The 21,648-nt window shown below is 38.4% G+C and overlaps 1 protein-coding gene across 22 annotated transcripts in view; it reads right to left on the bottom strand.

Annotated features, from left to right (window-relative positions):
* Nucleotides 1-21,648, bottom strand: part of NRF1 (nuclear respiratory factor 1) — a 138,509-nt gene that overhangs the window by 97,867 nt on the left and 18,994 nt on the right. For 10 of the 22 annotated variants that reach the window (XR_015162156.1, XR_015162155.1, XM_086395695.1 and 7 more), the window contains exon 2: nucleotides 4,122-4,189. The exons of the other annotated variants lie outside the window; for them this stretch is intronic. Coding sequence is in view for 6 of the 10 variants with exons in the window: in XM_086395695.1 (XP_086251821.1) it covers nucleotides 4,122-4,145 (24 nt within the window). In the remaining 4 variants the exon portion in view is untranslated. The remainder of the gene's footprint in view (nucleotides 1-4,121; nucleotides 4,190-21,648) is intronic. 22 annotated transcript variants of the gene reach the window in all.

A 21,648-nucleotide genomic window follows, 5' to 3' on the forward strand; every position in this document is an offset into this window, starting at 1 on the left:
TAGCAGATGGTCAATTCTGGTAACAGATTTATATTCTTTGTAGCCAAAGATGGAGAAGCTCTATACAGTCAGCAAGAACAAGACTGGGAGCTGACTGGCTCAGATCATGACCTCCTTATTGCCAAGTTCAGATTGAAATTGAAGAAAGTAGGGAAAACCACTAGACCATTTAGGTATGACCTAAATCAAATCCCTTACAATTATACAGTGGAAATGAGAAATAGATTCAAGGGTTTAGATCTGATAGAGTGCCTGAAGAACTATGGATCGAGGTTCGTGACATTGTACAGGAGTCAGAGATCAAGACCATCCCCAAGAAAAAGAAATGCAAAAAGGCAAAATGGTTGCCTGAGGAGCCCTTATAAATAGCTGTGAAAAGACGAGAAGTGAAAGGCAAAGAAGAAAAGGAAAGATATATCCATTTGAATGCAGAGTTCCAAAGAATAGCAAGGAGAGATAAGAAAGAAAGCCTTCCTCAGTGATCAATGCAAAAAAATAGAGGAAAACAAGACTAGAGATCTCTTCAAGAAAATCAGAGATACCAAGGGAACATTTCATGCAAAGATGGGCTCCATAAAGGACAGAAATGGTATGGACCTAACAGAAGCAGAAGATAGTAACAAGAGGTGGCAAGAATACACAGAAGAACTGTACAAAAAAGATCTTCATGACCCAGATAATCACGATGGTGTGATCACTCACCTAGAGCCAGACATCCTGGAATGCGAAGTCAAGTGGGCCTTAGCAAGCATCACTATGAACAAAGCTAGTGGAGGTGATGGAATTCCAGTTGAGCTCTTTCAAATCCTAAAAGATGATGCTGTGAAAGTGCTGCACTCAAGATGCCAGCAAATTTGGAAAACTCAGCAGTGGCCACAGGACTGGAAAAGGTCAGTTTTCATTCAAAGCCCAAAGAAAGGCAATGCCAAAGAATGCTCAACCTACTGCACAATTGCACTCATCTCACATGCTAGCAAAGTAATGCTCAAAATTCTCCAAGCCAGGCTTCAACAGTACGCAAACCATGAACTTCCAGATGTTCAAGCTGGATTTAGAAAAGGCTAAGGAATCAGAGACCAAATTGCCAACATCCGTTGGATCATGGAAAAAGCCAGAGAGTTCCAGAAAAACATCTACTTCTGCTTTATTGACTATGCCAAAGCCTTTGACTGTGTGGATCACAATAAACTGTGGAAAATTCTGAAAGAGATGGGAATACCAGACCACCGACCTGGCTCCTAAGAAATCTGTATGTAGGTCACGAAGCAACAGTTAGAACCAGACATAGAACAACAGACTGTTTCCAAATTCGGAAAGGAGTGTGTCAAGGCTGTATATTGTCACCCTGCTTATCTAACTTATATGCAGAGTACATCATGAGAAACGCTGGACTGGATGAAGCATAAGCTGGAATCAAGATTTCTGGGAGAAATATCAATAACCTCAGATATGCAGATGATACCACCCTTATGGCAGAAAGTGAAGAAGAACTAAAGAGCCTTGATGAAAAGTCAAAGAGGAGAGGGAAAAAGTTGGCTTAAAACTCAACATTCAGAAAACTAAAATCATGGCATCTGGTCCCATCACTTCATGGCAAACAGATGGGGAAACAATGGAAACAGTGACAGACTCTATTTTGGGGGGCTTCAAAATCACTGCAGCGGGTGACTGCAGCCATGAAATTAAAAGACACTTGCCCCTGGAAGAAAAGCTATGATCAACCTAGACAGCATATTAAAAAGCAGAGACAGACGAGATCGGGCGCGTTCAGGGTGGTATACAGTATACTAACGCATATATATGGAATTTAGAAAGATGGTAACGATAACCCTGTATACGAGACAGCAAAAGAGACACTGATTAAAAAAAAAAAAGCAGAGACATTACTTTACCAACAAAGGTCCATCTAGTCAAAACTATGATTTTGGCTATAAAGAAAGCTGAGTGCCAAAGAATTGATGCTTTTGAACCGTGGTGTTGGAGAAGACTCTTGAGAGTCCCTTGAACTGCAAGGAGACCCAACCAGTTCATCCTAAAGGAAAGCAGTCCTGAATATTCACTGGATGGACTGATGCTGAAGCTGAAACTCCAATACTTTGGCCACCTGATGAGAACTGACTCACTAGAAAAGACCCTGATGCTGGGAAAGATTGAAGGCAGGAGAAGGGGACGACAGAGGATGAGATGGTTGGATGGCATCACCGACTCAATGGACACAAGTTTGAATAAACTCTGGAAGTTGGTCATGGACAGGGAGGCCTGGCATGCTGCAGTCAATGGGGTCGCAAAAGTTGGACAGGACTGAGCAACTGAACTGAACTGAACCGAGAGACCAGTGAATTTGCATTATAAAATATGCACATCGAATTGATTTTCAAACTGCATCTGCAGTCACTCATCCCAGTCCCTCTAACATGCCTTCCAGTCCCCTCACCCTTCAACGCCCACCATCACTGCCTTAGTGTGCGTGCTCAGCTGCTTCAGTCACGTCTCAAACTTTGCAACCGTATGGACTGTAGCAAGCCAGACTCCTCTGTCCACAAAATTCTCTAGGCAAGAATACTGGAGTGGGCTGCTGTGCCCCACTTCCCGATCTGGGATCTTCTCGACCCAGGGATCGAACCCACATCTCTATGTCTCCTGCACTGGCAGACAGGTTCTCCACCATAGTGAAAGAATAGTTTCTACAAACTGAAAGACCTGACAGCATTCTTCCCTGCTACAGGAATGAATGTTAACTCATAAGCTGCCAAAGCAATGTCTTTCAAAGCCACTGTCTTCCGTGAACACCAGGGTGGTCAATTGGTTTCATGTTTTTCTTCATTTGTATTAAATGACTTATTTAGCCAACTACCCACTCCCACTTCCAAAAAGTGGGAAGAGAACAAAATTGTTGCTGTTTTGTTTTAAAAAAGAGGACAAGGGACTGACTTTTGGGGGGAAAAAATGAAGAACTGAGCTCACATTTTAATGCTTGTAATCATTATACCATTTTATAAAAAATATTTTAAATTGAATTTTAAATGGTATGAAAGTCCCTACTATTTATATAAATTATTATTTGCATAGATTATTATTTATGTAAATTTAGAAATTTAAAAAAAAACATGTAAAAATGGGAACCAGATTAGTCACTAGAAATTAAGTATATGCAGAAGGGTCAAAATCTAAAAACCAAAACCCCAGTACTGAATGAATTTTCCAGAAATTGTGCATAATTTATGGATACTGTATTGTCTCCTTAATTTAAATTAAATAACACTTAAAGCATGCTTTCTCACACATGGAGTTGCACATAATGAAATCAGTGGGGCAACAGCAATACTGATTAATATTGAAAAGCAGGCTAAGCAGTGAGCCTAACACTCATCATTTCCTGGTTTACTTCCTGCATTTTACTTCCTCTGATCCACTGTGAAACTAAAGACTAAGGGACACATACATACAGTTTGATGGTGGCAGCATCAGTTGAAATTTAAAAAGTCAACAATAACACCTTATAACTGCAATATGCTACAGAAACGTAAGGCATTATTTTGCTTTATTTTATTGTGGAGCAAGAAAATGAAGCAGAATCGGAAATGACTGTTGCCATCATCCTTACAACCATCCATCCAGCACTGGAGTACCAGGATCGTAAGGGTAGGATCATAAGCAGTTCCAGTTCTATTCAGAGAGAAACCACATAAACCAAAGCAGCCCCTCATACGTGTTTTATTTGGTTTGCACTGTTTTTTGTTTGTTTTTTTAGTGTGAATGAATTGCCAACATTTTAAAATAGAGAAACAAAATAAAAGTTCCAGATTTCTGACTTTTCCTAAAAAATCAGGACAATCTGGGTAAGCCAGTAAGCAGTACTGTGTTACAGCTTGGGCTGGAGAGTCAGTTCTGTCATTTGCTAGAGCGGTTACACTTAACCTCTCCATGTACAGCAGTTACCCTATTTATAAACTGGTAATCATGTATTAATACCTTCCTCATAGTGTTAATGTCAGGATTAAATGAAATGAAGTAATTAAGGACTTGGAAGAGTGCCCTCCACCTCCTTTAAATGCTAATTTTTATTATCATTTCAAACTGGCAACAACTGACTAAGTGGAGGGAGAAGAAGATGCTCTTACCAACAAGATCTTCAAGATGTCCATTCCTGGACTGCCTTGACCATTCACAATGCCCGCTCGTTCCAGCACTGGAGATTGCAAATTCAACAATGCAATGTATAAAGAGGAGAGGGTAGATAATCCAATCAATCAACAAATATTTAAGAAGACATATAGATCGCTAACACATGAAAATGTGCTCAACATCCCTAAGCATCAGAGAAGTGCAAATCAAAACTACAGTGAGGTATCACTTCACACCGATCAGAATGGCAATCATTTAAAAAAATCTACAAACAATAAATGCTGGAGAGGGTATGGGAAAAAGGGAACTCTCCTACACTGTTGGTGGAAATGTAGAATGGAGACCAGCATAGAGGTTCCTCAAAAAATTAAAAACAGAGCTACCATATGATCCATTAATCCCACTCCTGGGCATACATCTAGAGGAAACCATAATTTAAAAGATAAATGCACCCCAATGTTCATTGCAGCACTATTTACAATATACAGGACATGGAAGCAACCTAAATGCCCGTCGACAGACGAATGGATAAAGAAGATGTGGTACATCTATACAACGGAATATTACTCAGCCATAAAAAAGAACAAAATAATGACACGTGCAGCAACATGGATGGACCTAGAGAATTTCACACTGAGAGAATCAAGTTAGACAGGGAAAGACAAATATCATACTATATTGCTGATATGTGGAAACTAAAAAGGAGATGCTGGAGAAGACTCTTGAGAGTCCCTTGGACAGCAAGGAGACCAAAGCAGTAAATCATTGCAAGGACTGATGCTGAAGCTGAAGCTCCATACTGTGGCCACCTGATGCAAAGAGACGATTCATTGAAATAGACCCTGATGCTGGGGAAGACTGAGGGCAGGAGGAGAAGGGGCGACAGAGGATGAGACGGTTGGATGGCATAACTGACTCAATGGACATGAATCTGAGCAAACTCCAGGAGACAGTGGAGGGCAGGGAAGCCTGGCATGCTGCAGTCATGCAGTCTGGGCTCACTGAAATCATTCCTTTCATATACATCTCAGCTATCTGGGCCAGTATCCTGTCGCAAAGAGTTGGACACAACTTAGCCACTGAACAACAAAAAGGGGGTACAAATGAACTTATCTACAAAACAGAAATGGTTATAGACGTAGGCAACAAACTTACGATTACCAAGGGGTAAGGGGGGAGAATAAATTGGGAGACTGGGATTGACATATACACACTGCTGCTGCTGCTGCTAAGTCACTTCAGTCGTGTCCGACTCTGTTCGACCCCATAGACGGCAGCCCACCAGACTCCCCCGTCCCTGGGATTCTCCAGGCAAGAACACTGGAGTGGGTTGCCATTGCCTTCTCCAATGTATGAAAGTGAAAAGTGAAAGTGAAGTCGCTCAGTCGTGTCTGACTCTGAGCAACCCCATGGACTGCAGCCTACCAGGCTCCTCTGTCCATGGGATTTTCCAGGCAAGAGTACTGGAGTGGGCTGCCATACTATATATAAAATAATAAATAAGGATCTACTGTACAGCACAGGGAACTCTACTCAATAATGAGCCTGTCGACTTAAAAAACAGTCACAATCTTAAAGTTGAGAGTTCTGTTTTACTCAGCAGGAATTTTTAGGACTTCAAGCCCAGGAGACAGCATCTCAAATAACCCTGAGAGAACTGCTCCAAGGAAGTGGGGGGAGGTGGGGGCACAGAGAGTCAGATTACATAGAAGTCTGAAACAAAAGGCAGGTAGTCTGAAGTATTTTTGTGAATTAAAGAAAACCGGGTATTTGGCACTTTTCCCTTTTCTATGTATGGGAAGATGCAAGAGTCTGGGCTCATTGAAATCATTCCTTTCATATGCATCTCAGCTATTTGGGCCAGTATCCTGTGTTTTTCCTCAGTGCTCACTGTAGGGAGTGGCTGCAGCCTCATGGCTGCTAGATCACAGGTATTATTTTGCTTCCTGGTGCCCCTTAGGGCTCAGAAATTCACATTTGGAGGGTCGAAATTGCTGATGACTGTGACATCCTTGTTTACTGATATGGCAGGAATACTCCATTTCTCAACCTATATGGGAGAGACAAAGAGTGGATACATGTATATATATGTAACTGGTTTACTTTGCTGTACATCTGAAACTAACACAACATTGTAAATCAACTATACTCTAACAAAAAAATTTTTTTTAATTTACTGGGAACCAGGTTCTAGGAAAGAGACACAGTGATAAGCAAGAAGGCAGAGTCTCATCTCAAAGAACTTACATTCCAGAGGAAGGAGCCATGACAATAAAGACATAAAGGAAAAAATAAGAATTTCTGCTATGCAGAGGATAAAATAAGGCAATATGATAAGAAAATGGCTGCGGAGGGGGGTGGTCTCTGATAAGGCACATTTGATTTGTGACCTGAATGGGTAAGGAGGCAGTCAGAGGAAGAGTTTGGTGAAAAGGCAAACAGTAGAGGGAGATAAAATTGGAAAAAATCAAGTAAGGCCTTTATAAGCCTTGGAAAGGAGTTTGGATTTTATTCTGATCAGGAAAGATGTTACAGAAGTAGCTATTTGAGAGGTGTCACTGGGAGCAGGAAGGAGGCTGGGGTGGAAGTATTCAGAGCAGAGGAAACAGTGTAACATATGGAGCATGACCAAGCTGCAGTATACCAGAGGTTCAGCTGGGGGGAAGCCAGATGGTGGGGGCCTTATCTACTGTGCAAAATAATTTGTAGTTCATCTTATAGCTCAGTGGTACTCAATATTATGGAAGATCCATTTATAACAACCAAAGGAAGGAAGGGAGGGATGGTCTGAGAGGGAAGCGGGGGGTGGGGTGGGGGGAACAAATTATGAAAAGAGTATACTATAAATCACTTGAAAGTGAAAGTTGCCCAGTCGGGTCTGACTCTTTGTGACCCTATGGACTATACAGTTCATGGAATTCTCCAGGCCAGAATACTGGAGTGGGTAGCCTTTCCCTTCTCCAGAGGATCTTCCCAACCCAGGGATCAAACCCAGGTCTACTGCATTGCAGGCAGCTTCTTTACCAGCTGAGCCACCAGGGAAACCCATGAATCAGGTAGTTTATTTGAAAACACAAATGTAAGCAATACTTTCGAGAGAGAGAGTATTTATCAGTTCAGTCTAGGAATAACCACAAGTCATGAAAGCCCACTGCAGTAACTCCCAGTCACCCTTAGGGTTCTAGACTACAGAATGAAGCATTACTAAAGGTGGTAAGGAGCAAACAGTCCTCCCAGGCGTGTGAAGAATCACTTGGAGAGGACTGAGGCTACAGGCAGTCAAACCGGTCAGGTAACTAATGGTCAATGAGGGAGGGTTAATGGGGCCCTGAATTAAGAAAATGGAGATGGAGAACATGTGTGAAATATTTAGGGGGTGAAAATGTAAAGGATTTAGTGAACAACTTGATGAGAACAGTGAAGAAAAGCTAAATCCAGGATGACGCCAGTGTTCTGGCCTGGGTTAAAGAGTGGCTTATTAACCAAGGTAGAAGAGTAAAAGAGCAGATTTGCAGAGGAAGACAGTGCATGACAATATTTACAGGCACTGTCCAAAGAGATACCCAGATCTGGAGCTGTGATGCACAGATGCCTCTGATGCAGGTGTAATTTGAGACTCATCAAAAATGAGATGGTAATGAAAGCACAGAGCATGAACAAAACTGACCAGGAATAATTAATGTAAAGTAAGTGATAAAAGAAGCAAAGGAGACTATTCAAAGGAACGTATTGAGGAAGGAAAAAAACAACAGGTGAAGACAAATAAGCTGGAAGGAAAAAAACAGAATCAGGAGATAGCAAGTATCATGGAGGGCAAATGAGAGAAGTCAATAATATCAAATGCAGTGGAAGAAGAACTGAGATGACTTGTCAAGAAATTCAAATCATTCAATCAACATATGCATAAAAATCACCTACTGTGTGTCAAGCATTGATGAAGACACAGAGGAAAGAGCCATGAATTTTTTTAAAAGTCCTCGCCTTCTTGGATTTTACATCCTACCAGAAGGAGATAAACTAAACAAGTATATACACAATATTTTAGGGAGTGGAGAGGTGGGGACGAGAGAGGCTGCAGGCCAAGAAATGCCATTCTGACCATATCTGAGCTCAGATCTGTAGGAAGTAAAGGAGACAGCATGAAACATGTGGGGGGAAAGTATACAAGGCAGCAAGAACAGCAAATGCAAAGACGCTGAGATAGGAGCATGTTTGATGTGATCAAGAAACAGCAAAATGGCCCATAAACCTTAAGTATCCTAAGCTAGGGGAGAAGCAGCAGTGAGATTAGCCAGGGTCAGGCTTGTGGGACCTTGAAGGCTACATAAGATCTTTGGATTTTACTCTGAATGAGATGGGAAATGTTTAAAGGTTTTGAGCAAGGGTAAAGATGTAAACTGATTTTCTGGGCTGGTATTTGAAAGTAGACTGAAGGGAGGAAAGGGTGGAACCAGGAAGACCAATTATAAGGTTTCTGCAAGATGAGCATGGCTTGGACCAGGATAGCAGCATCAGAGGTGATAAGAAGTAGTTAGATTCTGCATGTTTTGAGGATACAGCTGTCAGGATTTCCTGACAACTGGGATGCAGGGTAGAGTAAAAGAGGGTAGTCTAAAAAAAATGATCCCAAGGTTTTTGGTTTGAGCAACCGGAAGAACTTAATAGCTATTTACTGAGATGGGAATGAATGTCAGAGGAACAACTGAGATGTTCATTATATATCCACAGGAAACTGTGGAGTGGCATGTTGTGAACTGGAGGCTTAAGTGTGCTATTTTTTAAACTGCTTTTAGGTGCTTTTAAATGTTCTTTAACATTTATTTTTGCTCCTTTTTGGAAGAATATAATTAAGAACTGCACTTGCATTCTTAAAAATACTGAGGTAAACATTTATTATTTGGGTTCATTCATTTCTGGACAAATCGGCTATAAAAGTGCCACTATTACCCTTTCTAAGGTAACAATATAACACTAGGTCACAATTACTTATCGTATCAGATTTCTGTCAAATAGTTTTCTTTATGGATGTCAAAACAGTCTATCAAAACAGGATAAGTAACAATGTTGGAGAGATTCAAGGATATACTCTACAAATTACTATATGAATAGTCTTTCTTTCTTCTTCTTTTTTTTCTTTCTTTCCCTGATAGCTGTAGTGTAAGCAAAGAGAAGCCAGAACTTGGAATCAGTAATGCCTGGTTTGATTTCTAGCTGCATAACCTTGGAATCAAATCCTAAAATCTCTATGAGCTTCTGTTTGATCATCTGCAAAACTGACAAGGATGATGCCTACCTCATAGGGTAGTAACGGTAATAACAGCTAACACTTACTGAGGCCTTAACTATATGCTAGGTACTTTTCTAAGGACTTTTTTTTACATATATAATGACATTATAATGTATTATATAATCCTCATGACCCTAGGATCACTGTCATGATGAAGTGAGGCACAATGAGGTTAAGTAATTGTTCTAAAGCAAATAGTAAATGATAGAAACAAAATTCAAGGTTTGTCAGTGTGCATAATAGTGCTTTACGATTAATAAAACATGTTCATATCTTGTTTTTAAAGGTAGGTATAACACAGTATTGGGCTTTGCCAGTGGCTCAGCAATGAAGAATCCATCTGCAATGTAGGAGAGGCAGGAGACGCTGGTTTGATCTGGGGTCAGGAAGATTCCCCTGGAGAAGGGAATGGCAACCCACTCCAGTGTTCCTGCCTGGAAAATTCCACGGACAGAGGAGCATGGCTGCCAGGCTACAGTCCGTGGGGCCACAAAGTCAGACACGACTAAGCACACACACAACACAGCATGAGACAGAACAATGTGAAACTGCTTCAAGATCCAAAACATCAGCAATTTCATATGGTTCAACCAAAATTATTATGCTATAGCCACTTTAAAAAATGAAATGTGAAAATATTTTTAACTGTCAAGCACTAGGGAAGGTATCATTTTTAAGCAGCAATAAATAGATCCTCACTAAGAATTAACACAGTTGTGAAAATGAAAGTGGTATGAAAGGGAACAGACAGTAAATATGACCCTAGTGGTTGAGTCACTAAATTGTGCCCGACTCTTGCAACTGGATGCCTGTATTTACATTCAAATTGCAATCAATGATTATAGTCAGTCAGAAGTCCGTTATATATCCAGCCCAGGTTTCCCCTGCAGCCTTGGTATGTTTGAGGATTAACTGTCTGAAAGATATGGGGACAATCTCAAGCTGACACAATTTTCCCCTCGGAATATTTATCTTTTTATTCAACCCATTAGAAAGTAAACTCATGGGGGCAAAGATTTTTCTGTTTTATTCATTCAGTGTTATCCCCAGCACCTAAAACTGTTCAAGGCTCCCAACAATTACTCAAATTTGTTTACTGAATGAATGAGAAATCAGAACCTCCTAAATTGGACAATAACATATGAAATACATTTTAAGACAAAGATAAAGAATACTCAAGAGGTTTTATATAAATAAATAACAATAAAGAAACCTTTCTAAAGAGCAAAATAATGGTCCCTACCATAAACACTTCAGTGTCAGACATCTAAATCTAAATAGTATCTATTCAAAAATAAAAATCTCCATATTTACATAATCCATTAAAACAAATTATATATTGAATTCCTTCCAAAATTAAAACCAGAATAGCATATAATCAAAGTTTTAAAATCTTAGAATCCTAGATGAGGAAAGAAAGAGAAAAGTAAAAAAGCACATATGTTTCAAGAATAAAATTTGCAAAGTGGTTGAATATAAAATTAAAATGACTTCACTTCAAACTGGGAATAACATTTCCATTTTAGAATTTGTTTAACCTGTACAAGATATGCCTAAAGTTAAAAGACGAGGGAGAAATGCTATCCTAAGTTTCTAAAGAAATACAAGCTACTTAAAAAACATTTACACTATATTTCCTGCTCAAAAAAAAATCACCAAATTTTTCCATGACTACAGAAATGTTGCATCTGTTTAGAAGAAGTTATTTGAAAAATGACAGAACACTGTACAAAAAAAGTAATAACCATCCTATAAGAATAAAAAAATAAATATTTTTCTCACTACCAATTTCTCAACGTGATCTTTGATAAAATTTTAAGAAACGAAAGGGGGAAGGGACCATCACATGTAATTTACCAGATACATTTATTAGCAACCGCTTAGTCCTGGCCACAATAGACACCCTGCAGCTGCCTGTCAAACCACCAAAAGCTGCTTGTCACCCACCTTCCTAGGCGCTTAGAACTAAGCTCACTTGGGTCAAAACAATTCAACTAACTGCTTTTCTCATCAGTAGTAATATACTGGAATAAAAGTATAATTCTGTCTGCCAAGATTCTGTTCTTAAGAACAGTCTTGTAACTATTAAAGGGGACACTAAATTAGAGCTATTGCCTAAAACAAAAGGGTTATCTGTATCTATAGCTTCACTGGGATAATACTTCTGAGGTTATGATGTATAATCTAACCAGAGGAAAGAGAAGCAACTGGAAAAAAATAAATATCACAATCCCCAAAAAGAGTTAATAAAGAGTTAACTGCTGAAAAAAATGAGTATACCAGTAATAAGATGTAAACAAAAGTAGGTTCATACTTTAGAACAGATTCCACATGTTGTGCAACAAGGAATATTCCTCTGACTTAGTTTAGTTACAGATCACTGGTCAGAGAAATATTACAGAAGTATTAAAGGATTGAAGTAGACTGACAGGCACTGACACAGAAAAATGTCCACAATAAACTGCTGTAAACTGGAAAAACAAATAAACAAAACAAACGGACAACAAAAACAAAAAAACCAGGGTAAAAAATCTGCAGAATGAATGTGGTCTCATTTGAAAAACAAAAGTTACAGATATGATTATGGAAAAACAAAAGAATCTAGAAAGGTACATTGAAGCTGTCAAGAACGCTTTTCCGCTGTGCACAATGGAACCATGAAGACTTTTTACAGATTTTTTTCTCCTTTTATGTAGTTACTTTTACAATGGGGGGATGGTGAGTGGGGAGTTAATCCCAGATCTGGGACAGAAAAGACAAACAGCATGATAAGCCCCTCTCCCCCTTCAGTGAATGAAAAATCTGAAGGTGACCCCTAAGCTCATGGAATCAGAGAGACTCATATATAGACCATCAAAACTGCCCAATGTCCTCTGAGAACTTTCTTTAAACAGAATCCAATGTAGAACTTCAAAATGTAAGACAAAAGTAGAACACTTCCTATTGAGAAGGAGCTGGGGAATGCTGACAACATAGGTATTCATCCCCCTCACCTCCTGCAGTACCCTCTGAGGCTCCTTAGGACTCCACAGAGGACAAGTGAACACTCCCTGATTATTCAAATCTCCCATCATGCAGTTGGGAAACTAAGACCCAAAAATCAGCCTCCTGTTAAGACCTCTGCCTTAGGGATTGGCCCCAGGGTCATGTTATATACTAGGCACGATAGCCACAGTCCTTGGGACTTGCAAGCTTTTCAAACGCACACAGAAAAGTTTAGAGAAAGCTGAAAACACAGAAGAATTGGCTTCAAAATACCAAAAGAATGAATAATCGAAATTAATAAACGTCAAAGAAAAATAGCTATAAAGCTTCTTAATGTTCAACATGATTCAGGCACACTACAGTTTCCTAGGGGCTCTGCAAATGTTTATGTCTTTCTATTGTTTGAGGTTCATGTTTAGCTATACATATTCATCAAAGAAACACAAGATGGCATGTGAAACTGAGAAAGACAAGTAGGGGAAAAAAGGCAACAATTGTTTTGGAAACTGAAAAGAAACAGAAAAGATATGTTAATCAAGTAAGTGGATAACTAGAGATGCAAGAAATAGGAAAGTCTGCACTTGAAGGGTAAAATCAAATTCCAAAAAACTCAAACAGCCTAAACGAATGAGTAAAATCTCACAGGATAAATTAACAAGCATAAACATAATATTCTGAACTTTGGCTTAAAAAACCCCATTGCAGAAGAACACAGGATGATGAATACTTGTGTCATCATCACAGAAAAAAACAAAACAAAGAAACTCAAGGGAGTGCTGATTCACACTAAATTTAGTATGGAAATAAGAATCATGACAAGCATCATATGCAGACTATGGATAACGAAAGGTGCTTTCTGCATCAGCTTGATCACACTTGTATTTAGTGCTGGGCACTTTTTTTTAGGAAAACATATTTTTATTCTTATACTTTGATTAGAAGAAAATGAACAGTAATTTTAAGGTAGGTGTGAAAGGATATTCTACCTGCACGTCACCCTCCCTTCCCTTACCACTCAATATTCACAACTGTCTCTAAAGTCAGGAATCATATTTTTTGGGGGGGGATTATGTTTTTAAATTGTCATTTTGGGAGCATTTTTATCACCTCAAGATCAAATTTCAGAACTGGACATTTCCCATTGTCATTGTACTGTGAGCACTTTACTTTTTAAAGATGTTAAAAATTAAAGTACATTGGGACTGTGAAAAAGTCAATTATTATAAGGAAAGGAATATTGAAAAAAATGGAGAGGTCTAAACCTAGAAAAGAAAGGGCTTTACCGAAAATGACCTCTCATTTAATATTAAAGAATTATTAAGAGGAATTATAAATATTACGTGACCTCAATAAGAACAAATTGGCAAGAAGTTAAGGTAGGTAAGGCAGAATTCCTGCAAACAGACCATTCTTCTAACAGGGGTGTGAAGACAGAGCTGGTTGTTGCTAGGAAGCAATGAGCTCTCCCATCAACAGGCATCCTCCTGCAAAGCAAGGACAACCACTGGGGGGCACTGGAGAGGTGGTTTGCACCTATCCTAACAAACTAGCATGCAGAAAGTAAGGAGCAAACCAAAACAACTCCAAGATTCTGCACCAGGAGATTTTCAATCATGAGGTCCAAAATGTGTATTAGGAAGACTGTCTCAGGTGAACTGGATACATACCCAGATAAGATCTGATATAGTCCTATCGATACACAATTCTGCTGCAGTTTGGGGAATGTACAAATGTACACACAAACAGAATTATATCGTTATATAGATCTTTAACTAGAGGTCTGGTCCTCTTTAAGAACTCTAACAGTGGGGCTTCCCTGGTGGTTCAGCAGGTAAAGAATCTGCCTGCAATGCAAGAGACTAGGGTCTGGTCCCTAGGTAGGAAGATCCTCTGTAGGAGGGCATGGCAACCCATTCCAGTATTTTCGCCTAGAAAATCCCATGGACAGAAGAGGAACCTGGCGGGCTACAGTCCATAGGGTCACAAAGAGTCGGACATGACTGAAGCGACTTAGCACACACTCATGTCTTTCTTGGCTTTGACTCATTCCTTTTTAGTGCTAAATAATATCCAACTGCATGGAGGTACCCGTTATCAATTCTTTCTTTCATGGGTCGTGCCTTTGGTGTATCTAAAAAGTCATCACCATACTCAAGGTCATCTAAATTTCTCTGATGTTATCTTCCAGGAGTTTCATAGTTTTGTGTTTCACACTTAGGTCTATGATGCATTTTGAGTTAATTTGCATAAAGAGTATGAAGTCTGTGTCTACATTCATTTTTTGGCTGGTAGATATCCAGGTGTTCCAGCACCATTTGTTGAAGAGACAACCTTTGCTCCATTGTATTGCCTTTGCTCCTTTGTCAAAGATCAGTTGACTATATTTATAGGAATCTATTTTGGGGCCCTCTGTTCTGTTTCATAATCTATTTGTCTGTTGTTTCACCAATACTGCATTGCCTTGTTTACTACACTTTACAGTGGGTCTTCGGAGAAGGCAATGGCACCCCACTCCAGTACTCCTGCCTGGAAACTCCCATGGACGGAGGAGCCTGGTGGGCTGCAGTCCATGGGGTCGCTAGGAGTCGGACATGACTGAGCGACTTCACTTTCACTTTTCACTTTCATGCATTGGAGAAGGAAATGGCAACCCGATCCAGTGTTCTTGCCTGGAGAATCCCAGGGACGGGGGAGCCTGGTGGGCTGCCATCTATGGGGTCGCAGAGTCGGACACGACTGAAGCGACTTAGCAGCAGCAGCAACATAGTGGGTCTTGAAGTCAGGCAGTGTTGGTCCTCTAACTTGGTTCTTCTTTAACAATGTATTAGCTGTTCTGGGTCTTTTGCCTCTCCATATAAACTTTAGAATCAGTTTGTTGATATCCATAAAATAACTTGCTGGGATCTTAATTGGGACTGCACTGAATCTACAGATTAAGAGGGGAAGAACTGACATCTTAACACTATTGAGCCTTCCTATCCATTAATACCTATTTTAGCTCTTCTTTCATTACAGCTTTGTAGTTTTCCTCATATAGATCTTGAACATATATTAGATGCATACCTACATATTTCATTTTCATTTTAATCAATAAGTTAAAACCAGAAAAGTACTTAATATTTAAAGAGGTATCATTTATCTGCTAAGTTTACTACAAAAATTTCAGAGTTTTAAATTTTGAAAAGATGTTAATACTATCCAACTCTTCCCAGATGCAACTTATACAGTGTTTCCACACTAAGAAATACACCATCAATAATTGATATAGATAGCAAATTTACTAGGCGTATGTGGAATACCTGGTCTATGTGGAACATCTAATATGGAAAGCTCGTTTTCTTTTTCAACTAAAAAAGGATTACAGCCCTTATGTGGCTATTTTGCAGTTTTATGTAATCCATAAAACTGTATCCCATTCATATTAAAATGTACCCAGAAAATGCATAAATGTAAGTGGGAAGCAGGGTAATCAAAGGGAACTGTGGTATCTCTGGATAACAGGGCTACAAAATTTTCATCTTTATATTTTATTTTCAAAATTCTCTTCAAAGATTATATACTACTTTTATATGTCACTGAATCAAATACTATACAGCATGTAAAATGAGTAACCTATAACTACTTGCATCAATCTCATGTAAGTTTAAAAACATACAAAACAATATTATCTTTCCTATGGATAAAACACATAAAGGTAAAGTTGTTGTTGTTTTTTTTTAATGAAGGGGGATGATAAACATCAAATTCAGAATAATAGTCACAGATGGAAAGGGAAAGAATGGGGAAAGAATGGCCAGGAGGCTTCAATATCATCTGAGATATTTTATTTTTTAAGCTGGATAGAAGATATATGGTATTCATTATATTGTTCTACATCCTTATTTATGCCTTTAGTATTTTAAAAAATTTAAAGGTGGTAGCTACAGAAGTCATATCAAAGTAGTAAGTAGTACTTAACCTTCATTGCAAACTACTTAACTGGGATATGGTACTACAGGAATAACAGTTACAAATGCATCTTTTATAAGTGAGAAAATTCTCTGGAAAATTTAAAGTAGGAGTCCTAAAAGTAGGTTTTAATGTGTATATTTACAGGCAAATAACAATCTGAAACCTGTATTCCATAAAAGATCTATAGCAACCACTCCCATTGGTGCCTTGCACACAGAGCTCAAAATTAAATCTGTTCAGGAAATGTAATACATAAATTATCTTTAATTTGTAATACATGGATTATTTTTAATTTGACTTTATTTTACATTTCCACTTACAACTCTGAAAACAGACTTTTTACTTTGGTTAGTTTTAAAACAGAATTTGGTCTTTCAAGGATGTCATAAAAATAAAGTTAATCTTATTTTTATGACAGCCTTAAAAGGTGACTGGTAGTTTCCAGTTTGGTGATTTTAAATGGTTTCTAACCAGGACATGGCACCTACGACAAGAAGCACACATAAATGACTCTCAAATAGTAACTCACCCCTGTATTAGCTGAATCCTCTCTTACTGTTAAATAGGCATGATGATGACCAAAGTTTAGCTAGTGCCTACCTTATCCAACTTTTTGGTAGTATTCACTCTAAACAGAAGTAATGACTTTCCAAAGACTAAAGGACAAAAACTTACAATATGTTTAAAGGAGACTCAGGAACTTTTAACATGAAACAAAAAAGTGTGTGGTTTTGATGGTTAGAAATGCCTTACCTCTTATAATCTTTATTTGAACTAGGAGTGAGAAGTTTTTTAAAAGTAGGGATTGGGGGTGGGAGCAGAGAAAGACCTGGGATGGTTTAGAACTAACACTGTTCCTTCCCATTTCAAATCCCAATTTACTGCCCATTCCTATATCCTAGCCCTAAACCAGAAAACCTGTAACAAACTAATCACTTCAAAACAAGAGAAGTACTATTTAACAAATTTTGAGATTATCAAAACTTAGCTAGATGAACTTAAGCTTCTACACTTAAAAGAGGGTATAAAAAAGGCTATATCACACCGTCTTATCACCCAATTTCTTGCCCCAAAATACACAGTAGGGTATTCATTGGACATATTTCCTTAGAGAGGAAAATGACTACCGGGGTACGCAGTTTATTTAGACCACGGATTTTTAGTCACTATTCTTCATAAAAAGTGATTTGTTTTTAACATTCACCTTCAATAACTCTTTTTGAAGACTTTACTAGATCAAGCACAAGCTGTGACCTATTGAAATTTAAATGAGATGTTTGCTTGTCAGATCAGATCCATCTTGAGGATCCTTTCTTAGACCACGACAAATTTAAAGACTCAAAAAGTAGAAGACTTTAATAGATACCTAACAAGGCTCAAAGTTGGCTTTGTAGGAACTTGTACATGTGTATCCTTTCCTGTGCATTCCTGAAATCAGTTAATTCTAATTTCAACATCACCTTATATTCAGGTATTTCATCATTTGCATTTACCAAGTATATTATCATCCACATTCCATTTGTTCACCCTGTTCTCACCAATGTCTATGGGAAAGCTGCCTGATCAAGCCTGCTTGGATGGATAGAGGCAGCTACATAAATTTACTCATCAAGTTTTGTCCTGTTTAAATGTCATCAAATCACATTCATTAAACAAATATCTTTTGAGCACCTTTTCTGTGTAAAATCCTGGACCAGAAACTGAAGGGGGACGTGTGGGATGATTGGTTCAACCTTGAAATAGCTTACAGCAGCAGTTCTCAAAGTGAACCTTAGAAACCTGGGGATCCCTGGGTCAAACTATTTTCATAATAGCCAAGACATTCTTTGTCTTTTCTCACTGTGCTTATATTTGCACTTAGAATGCAAAAGCAATGGTAGGGTAAAACTACTCGCAATCTCAGCACAATTTAAGGCAGTGGCACTGAACGGTACTGGTTGTCATTATATTCTTCACCCTCATGTACTCTTGATAAAAGAATCAACTTCACTATTTAAGAATGTCTTCATGAAGGAGTAAAAATTATTTTATTAAATCTTCACCCTTGAATTCATGTCTTTTTACTATTCTGTATAATCAAAATTATACATGAAATTAAAAAGGCTTCCCTGATAGCTCAATTGGTAAAGAATCTGCCTGCAATGCAGGAGACTCCGGTTCAATCTCTGGGTTGGGAAGATCCCCTGGAGAAGGGAAAGGCTACCCACTCCAGTATTCTGGCCTGGAGAATTCCACGGACTGTACAGTCCATGGGGTCACAAAGAGTCAGACACAACTGAGCAACTTTCACTTTCATACATGAAATTAAGACGCTTGCTCCTTGGAAAAGAAGCTACGACAAACCTAGACAGAATATTAAAAAGCAGAGACATTACTTTACCAACAAAGGTCCATCTAGTCAAAGCTATGCTTTTTTCAATAGTCATGTATGGATGTGAGAGTTGGACTATAAAGAAAGCTGAGCACTGAAGAACTGATGTTTTTGAACTATGGTGTTGGAGAAGACTTTTGAGAGTCCCTTGGACTGCAAGGAGATTCAACCAGTCCATCCTAAAGGAAATCAGTCCTGAATATTCATTGGAAGATGCTGAAGCTGAAGCACCAATACTTTGGCCACCTGATATGAAGAACTGACTCACTGGAAAAGACCCTGATGCTGGCAAAGACTGAGGGCAGGAAGAGAATGGGATGACAGAGGATGAGATGGTTGGATAGCATCACCAACTTGATGGATATGAGTTTGAGCAAGCTCGGGGAGTTGGTGATGGACAGGGAAGCCAAGCGTGCTGCAGTCCATGGGGCCGGACATGACTGAGCAACTGAATGGAACTGATAATCAAAAAGTATACAGAGTACTTCTGTATTCAGAAGTATGATGGTTATTTCAAAAATTTTTAGGCTTTTTTTGCCAAGGAATACCATTTTTACTTGAAAGAGTGGCTAACAAACTATGTGGCTATTCAGACCTGGGTAACTGACAGACATTTTTCCAAAAATGAACAAAGTGAGCCCATCACTTCAAGCAACTGAGAGCATTTGTTGTCAATGATAAAACTGGGTATTTCAAGTGATAATCAGAACTTTGGAAAACTTGTATCCACCACAGGGATGATTTCCCATTACTTAAAAGCCTTTTCTGATGAGATCAGTGGCAGGGTTCATGAATGTGACTTTTATGCCAACATTCGGAAGATCTGCGTAAAAACCATGCATGGGTTAAAAGATCCAAAGTGCATGACAACCAATATATTTTAATGTAACAAAGCATAGATAGATGTGCTTTCAGATTCTGCATTGCAATTAACCTTGAAGAAATTAACATTGCTGAATTTTAGTATAATATCAAAGAGTATCATCTACAATAATCTGAAAATGCTCTTAAAATACTTTCCCCTTTTCCAACTACATATTTAGTATGAGGCTAGATCTTCTTCTACTTTAACAGAAGTTGTAACATACTGCAGCAGACTGAATGTGAAAGTAGACAGGAGTATCCAGAGGTCTTCTATCCAGCCAGACAGAAAAGAGATTTGCAAAAACTGTAAAATATTCTTCTCACTAAATTTCTGTTTTGGAAAATATGGTTTTTTTAATTACAATGTTTCACTTATTTTAACATGTATTGGGTATGTTATTATTTTTAAATTAATAAACATGTTTTAATTTCTAATATAATAAGTATCATAAGTTACAACCCATATAAACAAAAGCTCTTGAGTTCTCAATGACTACTAAGAACCACTGGCTTACACTGTAACAAAAAAGGGAGGGGAAAAAACCCCAAGTACAATAAACCAAGGTAGAATGTCCAACAGATGAATGGATAAAGATGTGGTGTTATTTAATGGAGTACTGCTCAGCCATAATAAAGAATGAAATAATACCATCTGCAGCAATATGCATGGACCTATAGATTACTGTGCCACGTGAAGTAAGTTAGACAAATATCATATGATATTGATTGTATGTGGAATCTGAAAAATGACACAACTGAACTCACTCACAAAACAGACTCACAGGCTTAGAAAACAAAATTATGGTTACCAAATGGGAAAGGTGGGGGAGAGGATGAATTAAAAGCTTGGGATTGACATACACACACACTGAATATAAAATAGTACTCAATACTCTGTAATAACCTATATGGGAAAAGAATCTTAAAAAGAAGAGATATATGTATAAATAAACCACTTTGCTATACATGAGATGAATACAGCATTGTAAATCGACTATACTCCAACATTAAAAAAAAAAAAAAGGCTCACAGTGACTTACACTGTAACAAGAGGGAAAAAACCCATAGGTAATAACTCAAGGTAGACTACTACAGCTACCACAACCCTTCTATTTTGGAATTTTCCAGCTCTCAACTAGACCTATACTATCTACCTGGCTCCTGAAATAATTTCACCCTGCTGTCAATATAATAAAAATAAGTAATTCATTTAGCAAGCATGAAAAGGCCTCAAGCACTACCAAGATAATATGTTAAACCAATTTGAATTGATGAGCTTTTCTTTAGTCATTTTCTAAGTAAGTGGCCTGAATTAAAACTGGTTTTACTTCCCTGGTATAAACTTAGCCTATAGAGAGAATTCTTTCACAAAGAACTATATAATATACAACACACTTGGAAATGCATCCCACACAATCAAATCAGTGATGGGAAGCTGTAGAATCTAGTCTCCTGCTTCTCAACAATAGGGTATAGAAAAGAAAAAGAAAAAAAAAATCTAGAAATCCTACACTTGGGCTGCTGAGGATGAAAATACAAAACATGGCATTCAAAAACATATTAGTTGTGTCAGGCACTGTGCTTGGTGGTGAACACCAACATGATGTCTATTTTCATAAAGCTTACAATCTGGTGGGAGGGACAGACATATACCAAGTAATAAACCAACAAATGTAAAATGACATATACAGACATACATGGTGAAGAAAAAGTACAAAATAAGGGAAATGTGTAAAACTTCCCTGAGGAAAGGAATAAAATTTTTAAGATTTTACCAGAGAGAAGAAAGGAAAAAGGTTTCCAGGCAGAAGGAAGAGCAATGGGAAGGCCTAATGGGGAGGGCAGCACGTCTGACATGACATGAGCTCAAAAGGCGGCACAGCCCCGGCAAGGAGGTCCATCTTCATCCTAAATGGGGACATGACCAAACTTGTGTATTCGGAAAAGTTCGATTAACTCTATCTGCAATGAGGAGAATGGACTAGTTTTCAGCCAGTGTGGATGCAATGTTAAGTTACAGGTTATAGGTTAAGTTATAGGTTAACTTATAGTTAAGTTATAGGTT

Source organism: Bos grunniens, chromosome 4 (genome assembly GCF_055505025.1).
Source record: "Bos grunniens cultivar Pamir isolate PY7600 chromosome 4, Bosgru_T2T1.0, whole genome shotgun sequence".
In the NCBI taxonomy this organism is placed as follows: domain Eukaryota; kingdom Metazoa; phylum Chordata; class Mammalia; order Artiodactyla; family Bovidae; genus Bos; species Bos grunniens.